General features: G+C 37.9%; 1 protein-coding gene across 1 annotated transcript in view; it reads right to left on the minus strand.

Moving 5' to 3' along the window:
* Nucleotides 1-294: 294 nt before the first annotated feature.
* The window catches only part of LOC150081637 (protein NATD1-like), a 35553-nt gene continuing 19990 nt past the window's right edge, over nt 295-15857 (minus strand). Inside the window, exons 3-4 of the mRNA XM_090379574.1 lie at nt 11820-11915; nt 295-468 (exon numbers count right to left, since the gene is read on the minus strand). Coding sequence (XP_090235700.1) covers nt 400-468; nt 11820-11915 — 165 coding nt within the window. The 3' untranslated portion in view covers nt 295-399. The remainder of the gene's footprint in view (nt 469-11819; nt 11916-15857) is intronic.

A 15857-nucleotide genomic window follows, 5' to 3' on the forward strand; every position in this document is an offset into this window, starting at 1 on the left:
CAAAACAGTTCATAAACTTACCATTTGTGATGACTTATTTATGTGAACGAGGGTTTGCCACACATTTTGACGCAAAATCAAAAAAGAGAAACAGACTTGACGCTTTAGCAGACATTCTCTGTCAATTATCAAGCTTTGACACCAAAATCGTTGAAAATCTGTCGCAGTAAGTCTTTCATTAGATTCACTGAGTAAGTCTATTTTTTTTAATTTGGAGTCTTAATAATACATTTCTTTTTCTTTTAAAATTTTAAGAGTGGCAATTATTTTTTTTTCCACTATAATACAGTATACACACACTTGCAAAAAACTGAAAAATGAGGTCAGCCCCATTTAGGTCTGAGCGTCCGGAAGGAGGATTCGGTCAGCAGCAAGGTCTAATGATGGGTATCGGCCCATTTAGGTCTGAGTGTCCGGCAGGAGGAGTCGGTCAGCAGCAAGGTCTGATGACAGGTATTGGCAGGATACCTGAAACGTTACTCAATGTATATTAGTTTAGTTAACACCTAAATAAAATATATTACAACTCCACGTGGTATAAGAGTAGTAATTTAGATATATTATAATTTAAATGGATTGAAACCACATAACATCCTTCCCTAACCACATTAAAAAGTAGTCAGTTCTTTAATACATTAATTGATGATTCACTGACACATCTACAACCAAGTAATTCATAGTGCATAGGAAATAACTAACACACAGACAACATGATAATGTTTAGGAAACAATCAGCAACATAAAGGCAACATTTGTAAGCATAGTTAAATTAAAGAATGCTACCAGAGAATATTTTGATACAGTTCAAGTAGGATCATGTAAATCTGGATTTCAATGGAGAGTCACTGAGCAGTTGGTAGGATTAGGGACAGATGGCACTGTGAGCATGTTAGGCAGTGTTAATGGACTTGCAGCAAATAAGAAAAATTTGATTGCTTGCATGTGTAGCACATAAATTACAATTGTGTGTGTGTGTGTGTGTGTGTGTGTGTGTGTGTGTGTGTGTGTGTGTGTGTGTGTGTGTGTGTGTGTGTGTGTGTGTGTGTGTGTGTGTGAGCGTGCGTGTGAGCGTGCGTGTGAGCGTGCGTGCGTGCACACGCACTGCAATCTGTGAAAGATGCTCCTCAAAAATTTGATGTTCTTACTAACTGTACATTTCTTAATGGATTTCCTTCCAATTTTAAAAAAGTTGCCCTTAATTTTTCAGCAAAACAAATTTGCTACCAAGACACGTAAAATTGCACATGGAAGGTGCAACATATTCTATGGAGAAATTAGAACATATAGCAGGAGAGGTAGAAAAATCATTTCTTCATAACTCAACTTTGTCTGGAATTAAATTATCTGGAATATCACAGGTGTAAATTGGAATAGCGACAGGACAGAATTAAATTATTTAAGGCATAAAAGCCTTAAATGACAGATTTTTGAAAAATAATCATTGCAAAGTATCTGGTGCTTGCTCTCTATTTGATACTGTTTCTTGGCCATCTGTCAGCAACTTAAAAAATTATGGTGATTCTGAGATTAAGACACATACTCCCAATTTTCATCATTTGATATCTAAAGATTTGCTTTAGAATGAAGTTATTCTTAATGAATAGTTTGAAGTTAAAGTATTATGTATGCATTTGAAGCTACAGGATATTCTAAAATCCACAGACTCACACAGAGAAAGATTTCTGTTTTTCTTTAAGTTGGTATCTATAGTAGTGTTCCTTCCAACTTCAACAACACCATGCAAAAGGGTTTTAGCATCATGAATTTAACTAAATCCAGGAAAGTCTGCTTTTGTGTGGCAAGTAGGATTTTGCAAAATTTTTCAAGCCTATATATATATATATATACAGTGGATTCCGGTTATTTGGGCCACCGGTTAATCGGAGCAGCCGTTTATTTGGGGCAAATGTTAAAAAACAGAAACCAATCGAGAAAATAGCCAGGGTTTACTTCGCTTAATTGGGACAGCATGCCGTTTAATCAGGGCAGGAGACCGCAGCACTGGAGATTAACCCTACAATTGCCTCCGACGGTACCACGTGGTTCGGTCGAAATTCTGGAGGTCACAACCATAAAACAATTAGCAGTCACCTGTTTATTGGGCTTTTCTGTTAGTGAAATCTATCATAAACGGGCAGTAAACTCGATCTTACTGAATTTGCGATAATACTAACAGATGGAATTCTGTGGGTTATTATGATGAAATGTGTTTACACTTCCATGAAATCTTCAATCATATAAAAAAATTAATTTTCAGATCTTCTCTTCATTCCTATTTTTATAGCTTTGTAACTCGTTACTCCATTCTTACTTGCACATATTGTGTTACTTGCAATTTGTGTGTGCCGTGTTCTTTGTTATTGATTGCTTCACTTTTTACTGTTTTAAATTTTAAACCCCCCCTTAAACTCCCCCACCCACAAATGTCAGTGAACAGAAATGTCAACTAGTTCGTATGTACATATTACAGTACGTATTAATTATTCCGATTATCACATATATTCTTCCGATTTTCAGGTATCATTTAATTTTTTAATTGGTAAGGTAATAAAGGGTAAATTTGTGCTTAATATATCTTTGCTTTTATAGCCTGTGGATAATATTCCTCCTATTTTCGCTAATTGGAATCACTGTTTAATAGAATTAAAATTCAATTCACAAACGTGATCACAATGACCGGCGCTTACTGCACATCGTATAGTGAACGGCACTTTACTATGGTGAGTTCGTCATAACGTGATTTGATTGTACAGTGACCCAGTTGTAAAGTGGGGGGGGGGTACATTGTATTTTTAACTATTTACGTGAAACTTCGGATAATTGGGGCAGTCGCTTAATCGGGCCAAAATGCACTAGTCCCGATGTGTCCCAAATAACCAGAATGGACTGTATATAAAATATTTTTGAAATTTTTTAGTCTCTTAAAAATAAAAATGGAAGAATCCAGCACTTTCATCTTTATATTTTATGCTGCCTATAACATATTTTCAGCAAAATTCATTTTTTTCGAAATAAAAGGAGCATTTGTTAAATATATAATGTTTATAAAAAAGTTAGCAAAAGCTTAAGATGCCAAAGTTCATGACAAGAAATATGCATTTAGTCAAAGCTTAATAAAGAGACAGCACTCACCTCAATAATCCGTTGTGGTTATATGAATCGTGAAACAGTAGTGTAAGAAATCATTGGTTATAACTAAAAACAGAGTTTAAAGATCGCGATAAGGAAAGCGTAGTTTAAAAAGAGTAATTGAAAAACTTAGCCGAGAGGTGGAGGGGTGCACCATATCATCCTCTAGTTGTCGAATTACATAGCTGTATAAATAAAATAAAATTATCTGAAATTAAAATTAAAAATTAAGAATTAAAAAAAATTAAAAAAGGAATAAAGCCAATAGTCGAAAACGACGGACTTTCGATAGATTCATCTTCAGTTGGCGATAAAAAGAATAGCGAAAGGGTTGCTGTAGATCTTAAGTACCCGAAATGTTTTGCTGAACACGTGGTAATTTAATTCACGTGAGATTCCAAATGGTAGACAAGATAACCAGAAGTTTTATGCTTAAGACGTCAAGATTGGTGTTGAGACGATCCCATTCTATTACGAGAGTTTCGTATAGGAAGAGTTTATAATTTGAATTTAATTTGAAGATGGTTGTTGTGACATAAACTGAGGGGTTGTGGTTATGAGTGTGTACATGTTGAGACAGTTCAGTATTTCCTTGCTGTGTCCGAAAACTATGGATGTGGTAGTATGTGCATGTGTTTGCGATGGTGGATGATCCAAATTTATTAGTAATGCTCCCGATGTAACACGTGTTACAGTTGGGTTGACATTTGATTAAATAAACTATAATAAATAAAAACTGGTCATCAATAACATAGTTTATTACTAGATCGTAGGTGTAGCTTAGCTTAATTTTTCAGCACTCACCTCATAGTAATCCACTTAGTTGGTGGAAAGTTTTACCACATACATAGCGGTTTTGAGATTCTAATAACTTACAGGGATTATGAATTTAAAAACTAAGTTATGGGCTTTAAACATTTTGCTAAGAAAGGAGAGTGCACCTTCCATTCTATGGTTGCCTAATTAAAATAAATTAAATGAAGAAAGATAAAAGCTAATAGCCGCGCACGAGCGACTTCCAAAGTCGTCTTAAGTTAGCTATAGTGGGGAGGGGAGAGCACGGGAGTGTATTATATATGGGTTGGGTTCCCGAAATGCATTTCAGTGCATGTGGAAACTTAATACGTGCTAAATTCCAAATGGGGGAGAGAAGTTGGCGGGAATATTTTTGTTTAATACGTTAAGTGATGTGTGGTGCTTAAAATACTCGATGACGAGGGCTTCGTTTTGGAGGATTTTATAGCTGGAATTTAATTTGACTACTGTAATGGCTGTGCATACTACCACTTTAATAGTTTCAAATCTAATTTAACAAGTACGGAACTAACACAACACGTCCAATCTTATAAACATAACCTACTCATCGATTCAGCCATTACAGTAGTCAAATTAAATTCCAGCTATAAAATCCTCCAAAACGAAGCCCTCGTCATTGAGTGGTTTAAGCGCCACACATCACTTAACGTATTAAATAAAAAGATTCCCACCAACTTCTCCCCCATTTGCAATTTAGCACGTATTAAGTTTCCACATGTACTGAAATGCATTTCGGGAACCCAACCCGTATATAACACACTCGCACACTCTCCCCTCCCCACTAAAGCTAATTGAAGATGATTTCGAAAGTCGCTCGTGTGCGGCTATTAGCTTTTATCTTTCTCTATTTAATTTATTTTAATTAGGCAATCATAGAATGGAAGGTGCACTTTCCTTTCTTAGCAAAATTTTTAAAGCCCATAACTTAGTTTTTAAATTCATAATCCCTGTAAGTTATTAGAATCTCAAAACCGCTATGTATGTGGTAAAACTTTCCAACAACTAAGCGGATTACTATGAGGTGAGTGCTGAAAAATTAAGCTAAGCTATACCTACGATCTAGTCATTACATTACAGCACATAAGTTCCGGTCAACCGTTCCCTATCTCTTCCATCATGCAGTATGATTGATGCCTTTTGAGGTTATGATGAACGTTGTGGCGAGATCCAATATTCCATACATTTCGAGGGCACAGCTCTAAACGGTGTTCGCAGGCCGGCCGTTAGTTAGTACACTGGACCGAACCTATTGGTAACTCTCTAGGAGGCTTCCGGATCAGCTAGTGTATAATCTTGCTACCTCTACTCTGCCAGATAGTGACTGGAGGGAGTCCGAGTAGTGTGTATGAGGGGAGCATTGTCGAGGCCATGTTATGTCAAGGATCTGGGTATATTCTCACCACGTGTAAGCCATATCCAAAAATTTCATTACTTCATACAGCATGTCCCACCCACTTTTTCTTATAATTGAATACACCACGAATTGTCAAACTAATAGAGCAAGCTTATCTGCGAAAAGTTCTAAACCTCCCAAGCACTTCCTAATTCATTTCACAAATATACGTGGTCTCAATTCTAATCTCAATGATGTCCATTTCCATTGCAGTCTGCCAAACCCCATGTACTTTTTCTGACAGAATCTCAGTTATTGGTTGATTCAACTACTGCTCATTTCAGATGCCCGAATTATTCGCTGTATGATTCTTTTCACTTCAAAGGTGGTTTGGTTTGGTTTGTTTGGATTTTTTTGGCGCATTAGCAACTAAGGCTATAATGCGCCAGCCTCAAAGGTGGTATTTGTGCATATGTCGGTTCTGATATTCCCTGTCAGAGACTTGGCAATTTGGTCTTCTCTGGCTTAAAATCTCTCTACCACACTGTGTCAAATTCATCTGTTGTCTCTACCATTCTCCCAACTCCACTAATCACCCCAACTCCACTAATCACTTGGAGCTCTTTGACTTCCTCTCTTTGCAACTTGACTTTCTCCAATCCAACTTTCCTAACAGCGAGGTAATTTTCCTTGGTGATTTTAATGTTCACAACTCCAGCTGGCTTCCGTTTTCAAGTCACACCGACCCAGCAGGTTGAGATGCTGAGGCTTTTGCAATTACTAATGACCTAGCACAGATTGTTCATTTACCTACAAGAATACCGGACAATCCTAATCATACAGCCAATACGCTTGATCTTTTTCTCACAAACAACCCTTCTAAGTACATGGTCGAAGTGAGAGATCCTTTAGGCACTTCAGATCACAACCTGGTGATTGTCTCTTCTCCAATGGAACCTTTATCTCATGGCTATTCCCAACCTCGTGTTGTTTGGCATTACATGAATGCAAAATGGGATGACCTGCGAGACTTCTTTTCTTCTTTTCCTTGGTCGGATTACTGTTTCAAAACTTCTGATGTCAACGTTTGCTCAGATCATGTCAGTGAAATTATTCTTGCAGGAATGGAATCCTTTATCCCACACTCCACTTTAAAATCTCGTCCTTTATCTAAACCTTGGTTTTCCAATAAATGTGCTAAGGCTGTTCAAGAGAAGAATGTTGCATATCGTAATTTGCTTGTTTCTAATTCTTCAGTTTCATTTTCTGCCTACACCAAAGCTCGCAACAAATGTAAAGCAGTTATTAATCAGTCCAAACTAGAGTTTGAACAGGCTAAGAGTAGACAACTTGCTTCTTGCTCTAATGGTAGCCGAGCATTCTGGTCTCTTGCCAAAGCTATTGGCCGCAACTTTTGCCCATCTCTGCTCCCACCTCTGTCCAAACCAGATGGTTCTGTTGTCACTTCAGCCAAGGATAAAGCTGACCTGCTAGCATCCCATTTTTCTTCCAACTCATGTATTAATGATCTTGGTAAAACAATTCCCACCATTCCCAACACGCTACATTCAATGCCCCCTGTGGTCTTCCATCAAAAGGATGTCACAAGGATTTTGACGAATCTTGATGCTAAGAAAGCTCCAGGTCCCGATGGTATTTCTCCACTTGTTCTCAAAACCTGTGCTCCTGAACTTACTCCTATTTTTGCCACCTTTTTTCACTTTCTTATTCCAAAGGTGTTTTTCCTTCTGCTTGGAAATTTGCTCATATCCAGCCAGTTCCTAAAAAGGGTGACAAATCCCTCACATCCAATTATCATCCCACTGCAATTACTTCTACTCTTTCTAAAGTAATGGAGAAATCAATCAACCGCCAACTCTGAAACTACCTAGAAACCTTCCGTCTGATCAACGATCGCCAGTATGGATTCCGTCAGTGTCGATCCACTGGTGATATTCTGGCTTATGTTACCCATTTATGGACTAATTCAATGGAAAGGTTCGGTGAAACACAAGTAGTTGCTCTTGACATCACAAAGGCTTTCGATCGTGCTTGGCATAAAGGTCTTCTAAACAACCTTTCATCTTATTGTTTGCCAACTGTTTTTAGTAATTGGTTATCCAGTTTTCTCTCTGATCGCTCACTGAGGGTGATGGTAGATGGCTCTCTGTCTTCTAAATTCTCCACTAATTCCAGAGTCCCCCAAGGTTCAGTTCTTTCTCCCACTGTTTTCCTCTTGTATATTAATGACCTTCTTCCATTGTCTGGAAATCCTATCCATAGTTTTGCCGATGATAGCTTGTTTGTTTGTTATTTGGTTTTTAGGAGCATTAGCAACTAAGGCCATATTGCTCGGGGGATATGTGGTGGTCATTCCCTGACCTTTCCGCATTCTCCGTATTTGGTGGTGACGGGCTCGAACCCCGGTCTAATCAAGAAGCGTGTGCTACGTACTGCTGCTCCTTCCCACCTGGCTACGGAGGCGCCTGCCGATGATAGCACATTGCATTCCACTTTCCATTTTGGGAAACCTTGTCCTGCTCAATCAGCTTCAACTTCTCGAAAATCTGGTACCAATTCCTTAAATGCTGATCTTCAGGTAATTCTCCAATGGGGCAAAGACAACTTAGTTGATTTCAACCCTTCTAAAACTCAGTCTTGTCTTATATCTCGCAAAAAGGATTCTTCTGCTCCTATGCTTATCTTTAGTGACACTCCGATTTCTAGGCAAAATGATATATCTCTTTTGGGGATTACCCTGTCTTCTAATCTCTCTTGGCACAAGCACATTACAAATATTGCTTCCTCTGCATCTTAAAAACTTTGTATTCTCTTTCGCTCTCGGCGTTACTTTTCTTCCAAACAGCTGCTCACTCTGTATAAATCGCAAATCTGCCCTGTCATGGAATATTGTTCCCACATCTGGGGTAGTGCCCCCAAAACCTCTCTCAGGCTTCTTGATTCCATTCAGAAGAGGGCAGTTAGGTTAATTAATGATTCATCTTTAACAAAGTCTCTCCACTCGCTGTCTCATAGATGTACTGTTTCTGCTGCATGCCTCTTCTACAGACACTTCCATGGGCACTGTTCTTCTGATGAATTGGCTTCTATAATTCCCACTCTCGCTTTCAAAACAGTCCGAACATGTGCCGCCACCAGCCAACATCCATTTACTGTCCAACTTCAAACCGACATAACCAACTTTTCATCTTCCTCATTTATTCATTCAACTGCCATTTTCTGGAACAGCCTTCCTTTATATGTATTTCCCGAAAATTACAATCTACAGAATTTCAAGTCCAATGTCAACAAATATCTTCTTTCGTCTTCTCAACCTCCAACCCAAGCACGGTACTAAGTACTATAGGTTCTAATACCTGTCGTGTTTGGGGTTCACATAAAAAAAAAAAAAAAAAAAAAAAACAATAAGGACTCCTTAAAATATCAAGAGTAACATAGTTTATTTAATCAAATGTAATCCGACTGTAATGCATGTTACATTGGGAGCACTACTAATAAATTTGAATCCTCCACCATCGCTAACACACTTACCTACTACCACGTCAGGGAAACAAAACAACCAGAGGATGATATGGTGCACCCCTCCTCCTCTAGGCTAAGTTTTTCAATTACTCTTTTTAAATTATGCTTTCCTTATCGTGATCATCTTTAAACTCCGTTTTTAGTTTAACCAATGATTTCTCACACTACTGTTTCATGATTCATATAACCACAGTAGATTATTGAGGTGAGTGCCATCTCTTTATTAAGCTTTGACTAAATGCATATTTCTTGTCATATATAATGTTTTTATTAAAAAATAAAATAATACATACAATAACTATTTCAATTTGCTAACAAAACATGAAATATTAGTATACACCGAAAGGACAGAATTCATGGGATATCTGGTTGCTGGGCAACGCGATGCTGTCACCCCTCTCATAGTGGACGAACCTACCACTTGGCAGGTATATAAGTGCACTGCATTCACGTAGACGGTAATTCAATGTCAGTATGAATAAATGTTGTGAGTTAACTGACTTCGAAGAAGGGATAATGGTCACTCATTATCCCTTTTCAGAGACCTATGCATCAGTGACCTGACGCACAGGTCACTCTATTGCAGAGTGGTACAGAAATTGACCCCATTCAACAGTATCAAGAGTGTATTGGGAACACGTCATTTCTGGAATAACGTCTCACTGTGGACAGCGCTGTGGGTGGAGAAAGGTGTGGATTAACGTGGCCGTCAATGCCTGTCTCGCATTGTTTCAGCTAACTGGAGAGCAACAGTGGCACAAATCAATTTCGACTTCAACAGGGGAGGTGCCAGAAACGTCTTCACCAAGATCATCAGGCGATCATTAGCCACAATAGGTTATGGGAGTTGCCAACCCACCAGAGTCCCATTGTTAACACCACAACACAGGACTTTGTGCCTCAACTGGGCGAAAGAACATTGGCACTGGACCTTGGATGATTGGAGACAGGTCTCCTGATCCAACAAGTCCCCATTTCCAGTTATTTAGAGCGAATGGGAGGGTGCGTATATGGCAGAAACTGCATGAAGCTATGCACCCATCATGTCAACAAGGAACTGTTCAGGCAGGTGGATGGTCGGTAATGATCTGAGGCATGTTCAACTGGCGCACGTTGGGACCTCTGGTGCATCTAGACATATCTCTGAATGGTCGATCCTTGCAGACCATCTGCATCCCTTCATGGTCATCTTGCAGTCACAGGGCAATGGACTCTTCCAGCAGGACAATACACCTCCCCAGAGCTGTGGTGACTAGAACATGGTTCAGAGCATTCTGCAGATTTTACCACCATGGAATGGCCTCCCCGTTCACCGAACATGAACCCTGTGGAAAGGTTTGTTCAAGCTTTGGATTTTCCACCCAGGAATGTGATAGAATTTATGGAGCAGTGCAGCAAGCATGGATGGATGGAAATACCTGTGGAACGCTTTCGTGAACTAGTGGACTCAATGCCTTGCCGTGTGACTACCCTTATCCGGGTGAAAGGTGGGCCTACCCATTACTAGGTAGGTATCCCATGATTTCTGTCCACTCAGTGTACTTCACGCAGAATGTTAAAGGCCCAAATAGTTTTTCCAGAAATTTAAAAGGAAGTTTGCCACCTGTCAGGTTTTGTGCCATCAGCTATGTACTTTATTGGATTGCATCAATGCAGGATTAAGAAATATAGGCTAATGCATGTAATAGCAAAAAAATCCATGAATTGCAATTTTTCCATTTTCAGCCATTAAAGAAAAGTGACCAGAATGTACCATTGTAAAGCAATGGCACTTCTAGAATTTTTAGTTGGGGACGGCAGCAAAGATGAGGTCCATAACATAGGAGGGATAAGAAACCAGTGAACAATAAAATACATGAATGGTCAAAGATTAAAAGAACTCAATCTATTTAAAAACATTTTATTCCTTAGTATTGATTTTTTTTTTTGATTTGGTAGTTGTTGGCGCATCGGCTTCTGTGGCCATATTGCACCTCCCAAGGTTTTTGCAGTACTTTGATCCAAGCCCGAGGCGGGAATCGAACCCGCGACCTTTGGGTTGCCGGGCAGGTACTTTACCCACTCGGCTAGCCCGGTCGGCTATTCCTTAGTATACAGTACACAGGTCCAATCTGATGTGTCCAATCACCTACCAGCCTTCTCCTGCAATTGCCACTTCTCCAGGTTTAAGGATGCATGTTTGAGGTCCAGATTTTGTTGCAATTGAATGGTAAAGAAAAAAATAAAATTTCCATTCCATTTTGAGGCTGATTTGATATACATTATTATATGGTTTTTTTAGAATGTAAGTTAAAAAAACTGTTTAATGCTTGTATTGTCATGTACCACAATGTTATGAATGAGGGTTTGGCAACCTTTCCCCACTACATGAGCTACTAAATATAGACAAGGTCATGAGATCAACCTATCAGCTTTTCACAACTGTATTTCTATTTTAAGTAAAATATCCCAGTTGCAGAATTGTTATAATTTTTTATTATAAAAATAATTAGAAATCAGAAGTTAACTTAAAAACTAAAGAAAATAATCAATAAGATTTCTGGTATGTGTCATTAGAAAATTATTTTTATTTCTGTGCACTTCTGATCAATCAAAGTATGCTTTGTAATCAACTATTTGCCAACCTCCATTTTAAGTAATAAAGTTTACAAGATCCTACAACTGACGACAGTTTACATATAGAAATCTATATGTAAACAGTTGTTGCAAAAGCCCTTGTGGCAAGTTATTTCTTAATAAATAATATTTAATAATTTTAATTACAGCATAATCTGCAAAATGTGTATTTTACCTGGAAAACTTTTACTATTCCCACTGTCAGTTACAATACCCTGTCGTGAAATGACTGATAAAATTTTTTCACTTACATGCTATCTACTTCACACTTTGTGATCAAGTTTTGGAAACATTTCATTTAAATTTAACTTTAAACAGACCTTATAAAATTACAGCAATCTATACATTTATGATACACTCATGATAGAAAAATTTTGCTTACATATTCAGGTTTGGGATTTTCTTTAAAATATTTCTGTAAATATGAACAGCTCAGCTTCATTTTTAGATTATTCTGGACAACATAATCAAAGGCTGCCTACAATAAAACAAATACATAAGTAAAACAGAATTCTTCACAACCTACATTATTATTTGTGTGTGCACACAGGCATGTGCACATACACAGATCTACAACTAAAGTGATTGTCACCAATTTTGAAGTAGGGAAAAACAAGTGTAGGTAAAATTATTTTATAGTATACAAAAATGGCATTCAAGAACAAGGCTGGATTTAGGGGAATCCACTAAATAGTCTCAGACCAATGCAATTTTACTTGTAAGAAATGAGTTCCCATTTTTTTAGCTTTTCAATGCATTTCATTTAAGTACTGATCTTTTCATTTATTGTGTTTAAATCAGTATTGAGCATTTTTGCTGGTGTATGTTTGGTTTTGGTAAATGTTTTGATGTCTTTTACTTATTTATGGTGCCCTCCAAGGCAGCAAAGTCAGCGTGACACATTCCCATCTGCATTTGGAGAGGTATGAACTCAATTCCTGTTGATGGCTGGAGCAATTTCTGAAGTTCTCATCTTTAGAGGCTGTAGTCATCCAATCTCAGATGGAGATTGGATCGGAGATTGGAGATGGAGTGTTGGCCCCGTGAGTTATTCCAGTTAACTGAAAGAGGGAGGTCTAAACGATTGTTCACTGTGAGATAATTAATTAATTGAGACTACACTATTATATCAATGTGGTAGATATAAGTAATTTATTATTGAAATGCTAAAATTTGAACAATAAAAACACCTCAAGCCAAACACTTAAACAATTATATTTATATAATTGTATTTAAAAAGTTACATTCAGATAGAATTTGTTATTGATATTTTGGCAGGAACTTCACAACTTCAATTTGGTAGCCTAAATTTAACTTTTCTGGAGGCTAAAGTTTTGTCAACAGTTTAATTTCTGTAATATTTTGTTAACATAAATTCTGTAATATATTGTAAATTTAAATTTCATAATCTCTCGAAAGTTCAAATTTTACTTAAATAATGATTGCTACAAGATGATCCACTTACAACAAAAAGTTCAAGGACATAATGACTCACACAGAAATGCCTGCAGGCATTTCTGGTGTGAGTTGTGATTTCGTTGTTCATATGGCCTGTAGAATGTATTCTAAGGCTGGTCTAGTAGACAGACCTGGTTCAATTCTTTCCTTTGCACCCGATGACGATTCTTTTCTTTGCACCCAATGTAAGGAGAGTACTGATCTCAAATTAGAACTTTGTGCATTACAAGAAGAATTTGAATCACCGAAGAAATGAGTGCTTGCCCTAGAAACAAATGTAACTGCACTTATCAGGGATTCAAGTATCTCATGACCTGCCAAGTGATGCACCCCCAATTTGGGTCCCAGGTAAGAAAAGAAAAAGTCAAGTACAGACTGCTCTGGTCAAAGGTGATCTAGTTTTATTGTGAGACTTTATCATCAGGGAAAGGGGTAAAAATTTTTCGTAATAAAGATAGGTAGACCAGAATCAGAATGTATTTGCCAGGAGCAACAATTGATGATGTTACTAACAGATTGTCAGATTTTGAGGGAGGTATGGAGAGTATTATTATTCATATGGGACTAACAATATTAAACGTACAAAAATCTAACCATCTGTTGGATAAATATAGGACCATGCTGAAAAAATGCCATGAGTTAGGTCAGAATGTGTGTCTGCAAAAAATTCTGCATAGATATAATAGAAGGGATTATGTGCTGAAAGCCTTGTGGATTAACTCAAGATTTGAGGGCATCTGCAAGGCTCTGGGTGGGGGTGGGGGAATTTTTATCATAGCCCACATTTGCAGATAGAAGGAATCTATTTTGTAGAAATAGCATTCATTTGAACAAAGGTGATGCAAGGATTTTTGCTAGTATCATTGAGGATGCCTTAAGGGTTCAGGGAACCTGCTAAGTTAGAGGGGAGAAGGGTAATTTAGATCCATGTGTCTCATGATATGGGTCAAAGTAATGCTTTCACTCACCTCAAGAATTCTTGTTTGTTGCCGCAACAGCTGATGCTGGTAAAATGTTTTCAGGGTAGCAAGGTTTCAAATGAGGGGGAAAATAAAAGTTAGGGAAACAAAACTAAATAACTTCAAGGGGTATGTCAAGGTAGTAAACTATAGAAGATTACTTAGCCTTAACTGTGTATACAGTAATGTCAGGAGTGTTGTCAATAAACTGGCTGAGTTTGAACTTTGATTAGGACAACTAATGCTGACATAATAGGGCTAATAGCAAAAAGGTTCCACTAGGAAATTGAGGATGATAGAAGGACCTTTTTATCAAACAGAGCCTGAGCGCAAAAAGAGCTTTTGCAGAGCCTGAAGTTACCTCTGCCAGCTTAGAATCCCGGTGGATGTGAGTTAGTTGGAAGCAAAAGTATAATGAGAGTGGGGGTAATCTACTGACCAGAAGATTGTGAGCAGTAAGACAATAATCTCTACATGCAAATGGCATAGGCAAGCAAGTGCAAAGGTTTTAAAATGGTCGACTTAAATCTGCTCGATTTTACTGGAATAAGTGGGAGGGAAACTCTCTATGGGGAAAATTTTTTTAAATAAACTAGATAATTATTATTTGTACCAGCATGTTAGAGAAAGTACTAGGTTTGTTATTATTATTGTTTGTTTGTTATTTGTTTTTTTTTTTTTTTTAGGAGCATTAGCAACTAAGGCCATATTGCTCTGGGGATATGCGGTGGTCATTCCCTGACCTTTCCACATCCTTCATATTTGGTGGTCACAGGCAGAGGCGGATTTAATGGCGGGCGCACCGGCGCGCCCTGGGCTGTTATGTTGTTATTTGGTTTTTAGGAGCATTAGCAACTAAGGCCATATTGCTCCATGATATGCGGTGGTCATTCCCTGACCTTTCCGCATCCTCCGTATTTGATGGTGATGGGCTCGAACCCCGGTCTAATCAAAAAGCATGTGCTACGCACTGCTGCTCCTTCCCACCTGGCTACGGAGGCGCCGACGCGCCCTGGGCCCCGACTTCAGAAGGGCCCCTCAAAACCCCAACTTTACACTTTTTTCTAATGACACCAAGTTTGGTTTCATATGTGCAATTTTAATTACATACAAGTTTACAATTGGCGGTAAAACCTGATAGTATGTTTATATTCGCTTATTTTCATTATTTCATTACTACACTACATACTATACACATACTACGCTGCATAGGCCCCCACGGCTGCCCTACCGCTCATCGGAGCAATAGAATCGTATTTGCTGCTTTGTACTTACAAAGGTTCTCCTGCAGTGCAGACTTAGATACGCAAATATGCGTATATCGTATATTGTTGTTGAAATTATATTAAGATAAAATTAATTTCTGTTGTTACATCAGCGCCTGGATTTTCGTAGTTTATGAATAATTTTTGAATTTTAATTAATCACTAATTTATTGCACTATAATGACAAATCTCTTCTCTAGTATTCTAATCATTCAGACTATTAAATTTTATATTTTTCTTTTCATTGGTAGGCTACCAATGGTAGCTAGAAAAATGAAACAACATCTATTAGGGGCTGAAAAAAGTCAAATTAAAAAAAGACGCGAATATAATATAATATAATACATATATGGTATTATATTCAAATTTTATTGGAAATAAAACAGTAATAGTACATAATATTTTTTATTTATTTCAAAAAATGGTTAACATATATTTTTATTTTCCCTGTCTCTCTTTTTTTTTTTTTAAGGAGCCCAATATTTTCTTCTGCGCCCGGGGCCGCAACCAACCTTAATCCGCTTCTGGTCACGGGCTTGAACCCCGGTCTAATCAAGAAGCGTGTGCTACGCACTGCTGCTCCTGCCCACCTGGCTAGGAAAGTACTAGGGGTGAGAATATTCTTGACCTCATCATTACTCACAAATCAGATGACATCACAGGGCTTAAAGTACGGGAACCACTGGCATGTAGTGATCACACAGTTGTCAGTTGGAAGATGAAGAAAGATGTTGCAGT

The sequence above is a fragment of the Mastigoproctus giganteus genome, chromosome 8 (assembly GCF_048544385.1).
Source record: "Mastigoproctus giganteus isolate SK-2022 chromosome 8, ASM4854438v1, whole genome shotgun sequence".
NCBI lineage: Eukaryota > Metazoa > Arthropoda > Arachnida > Uropygi > Thelyphonidae > Mastigoproctus > Mastigoproctus giganteus.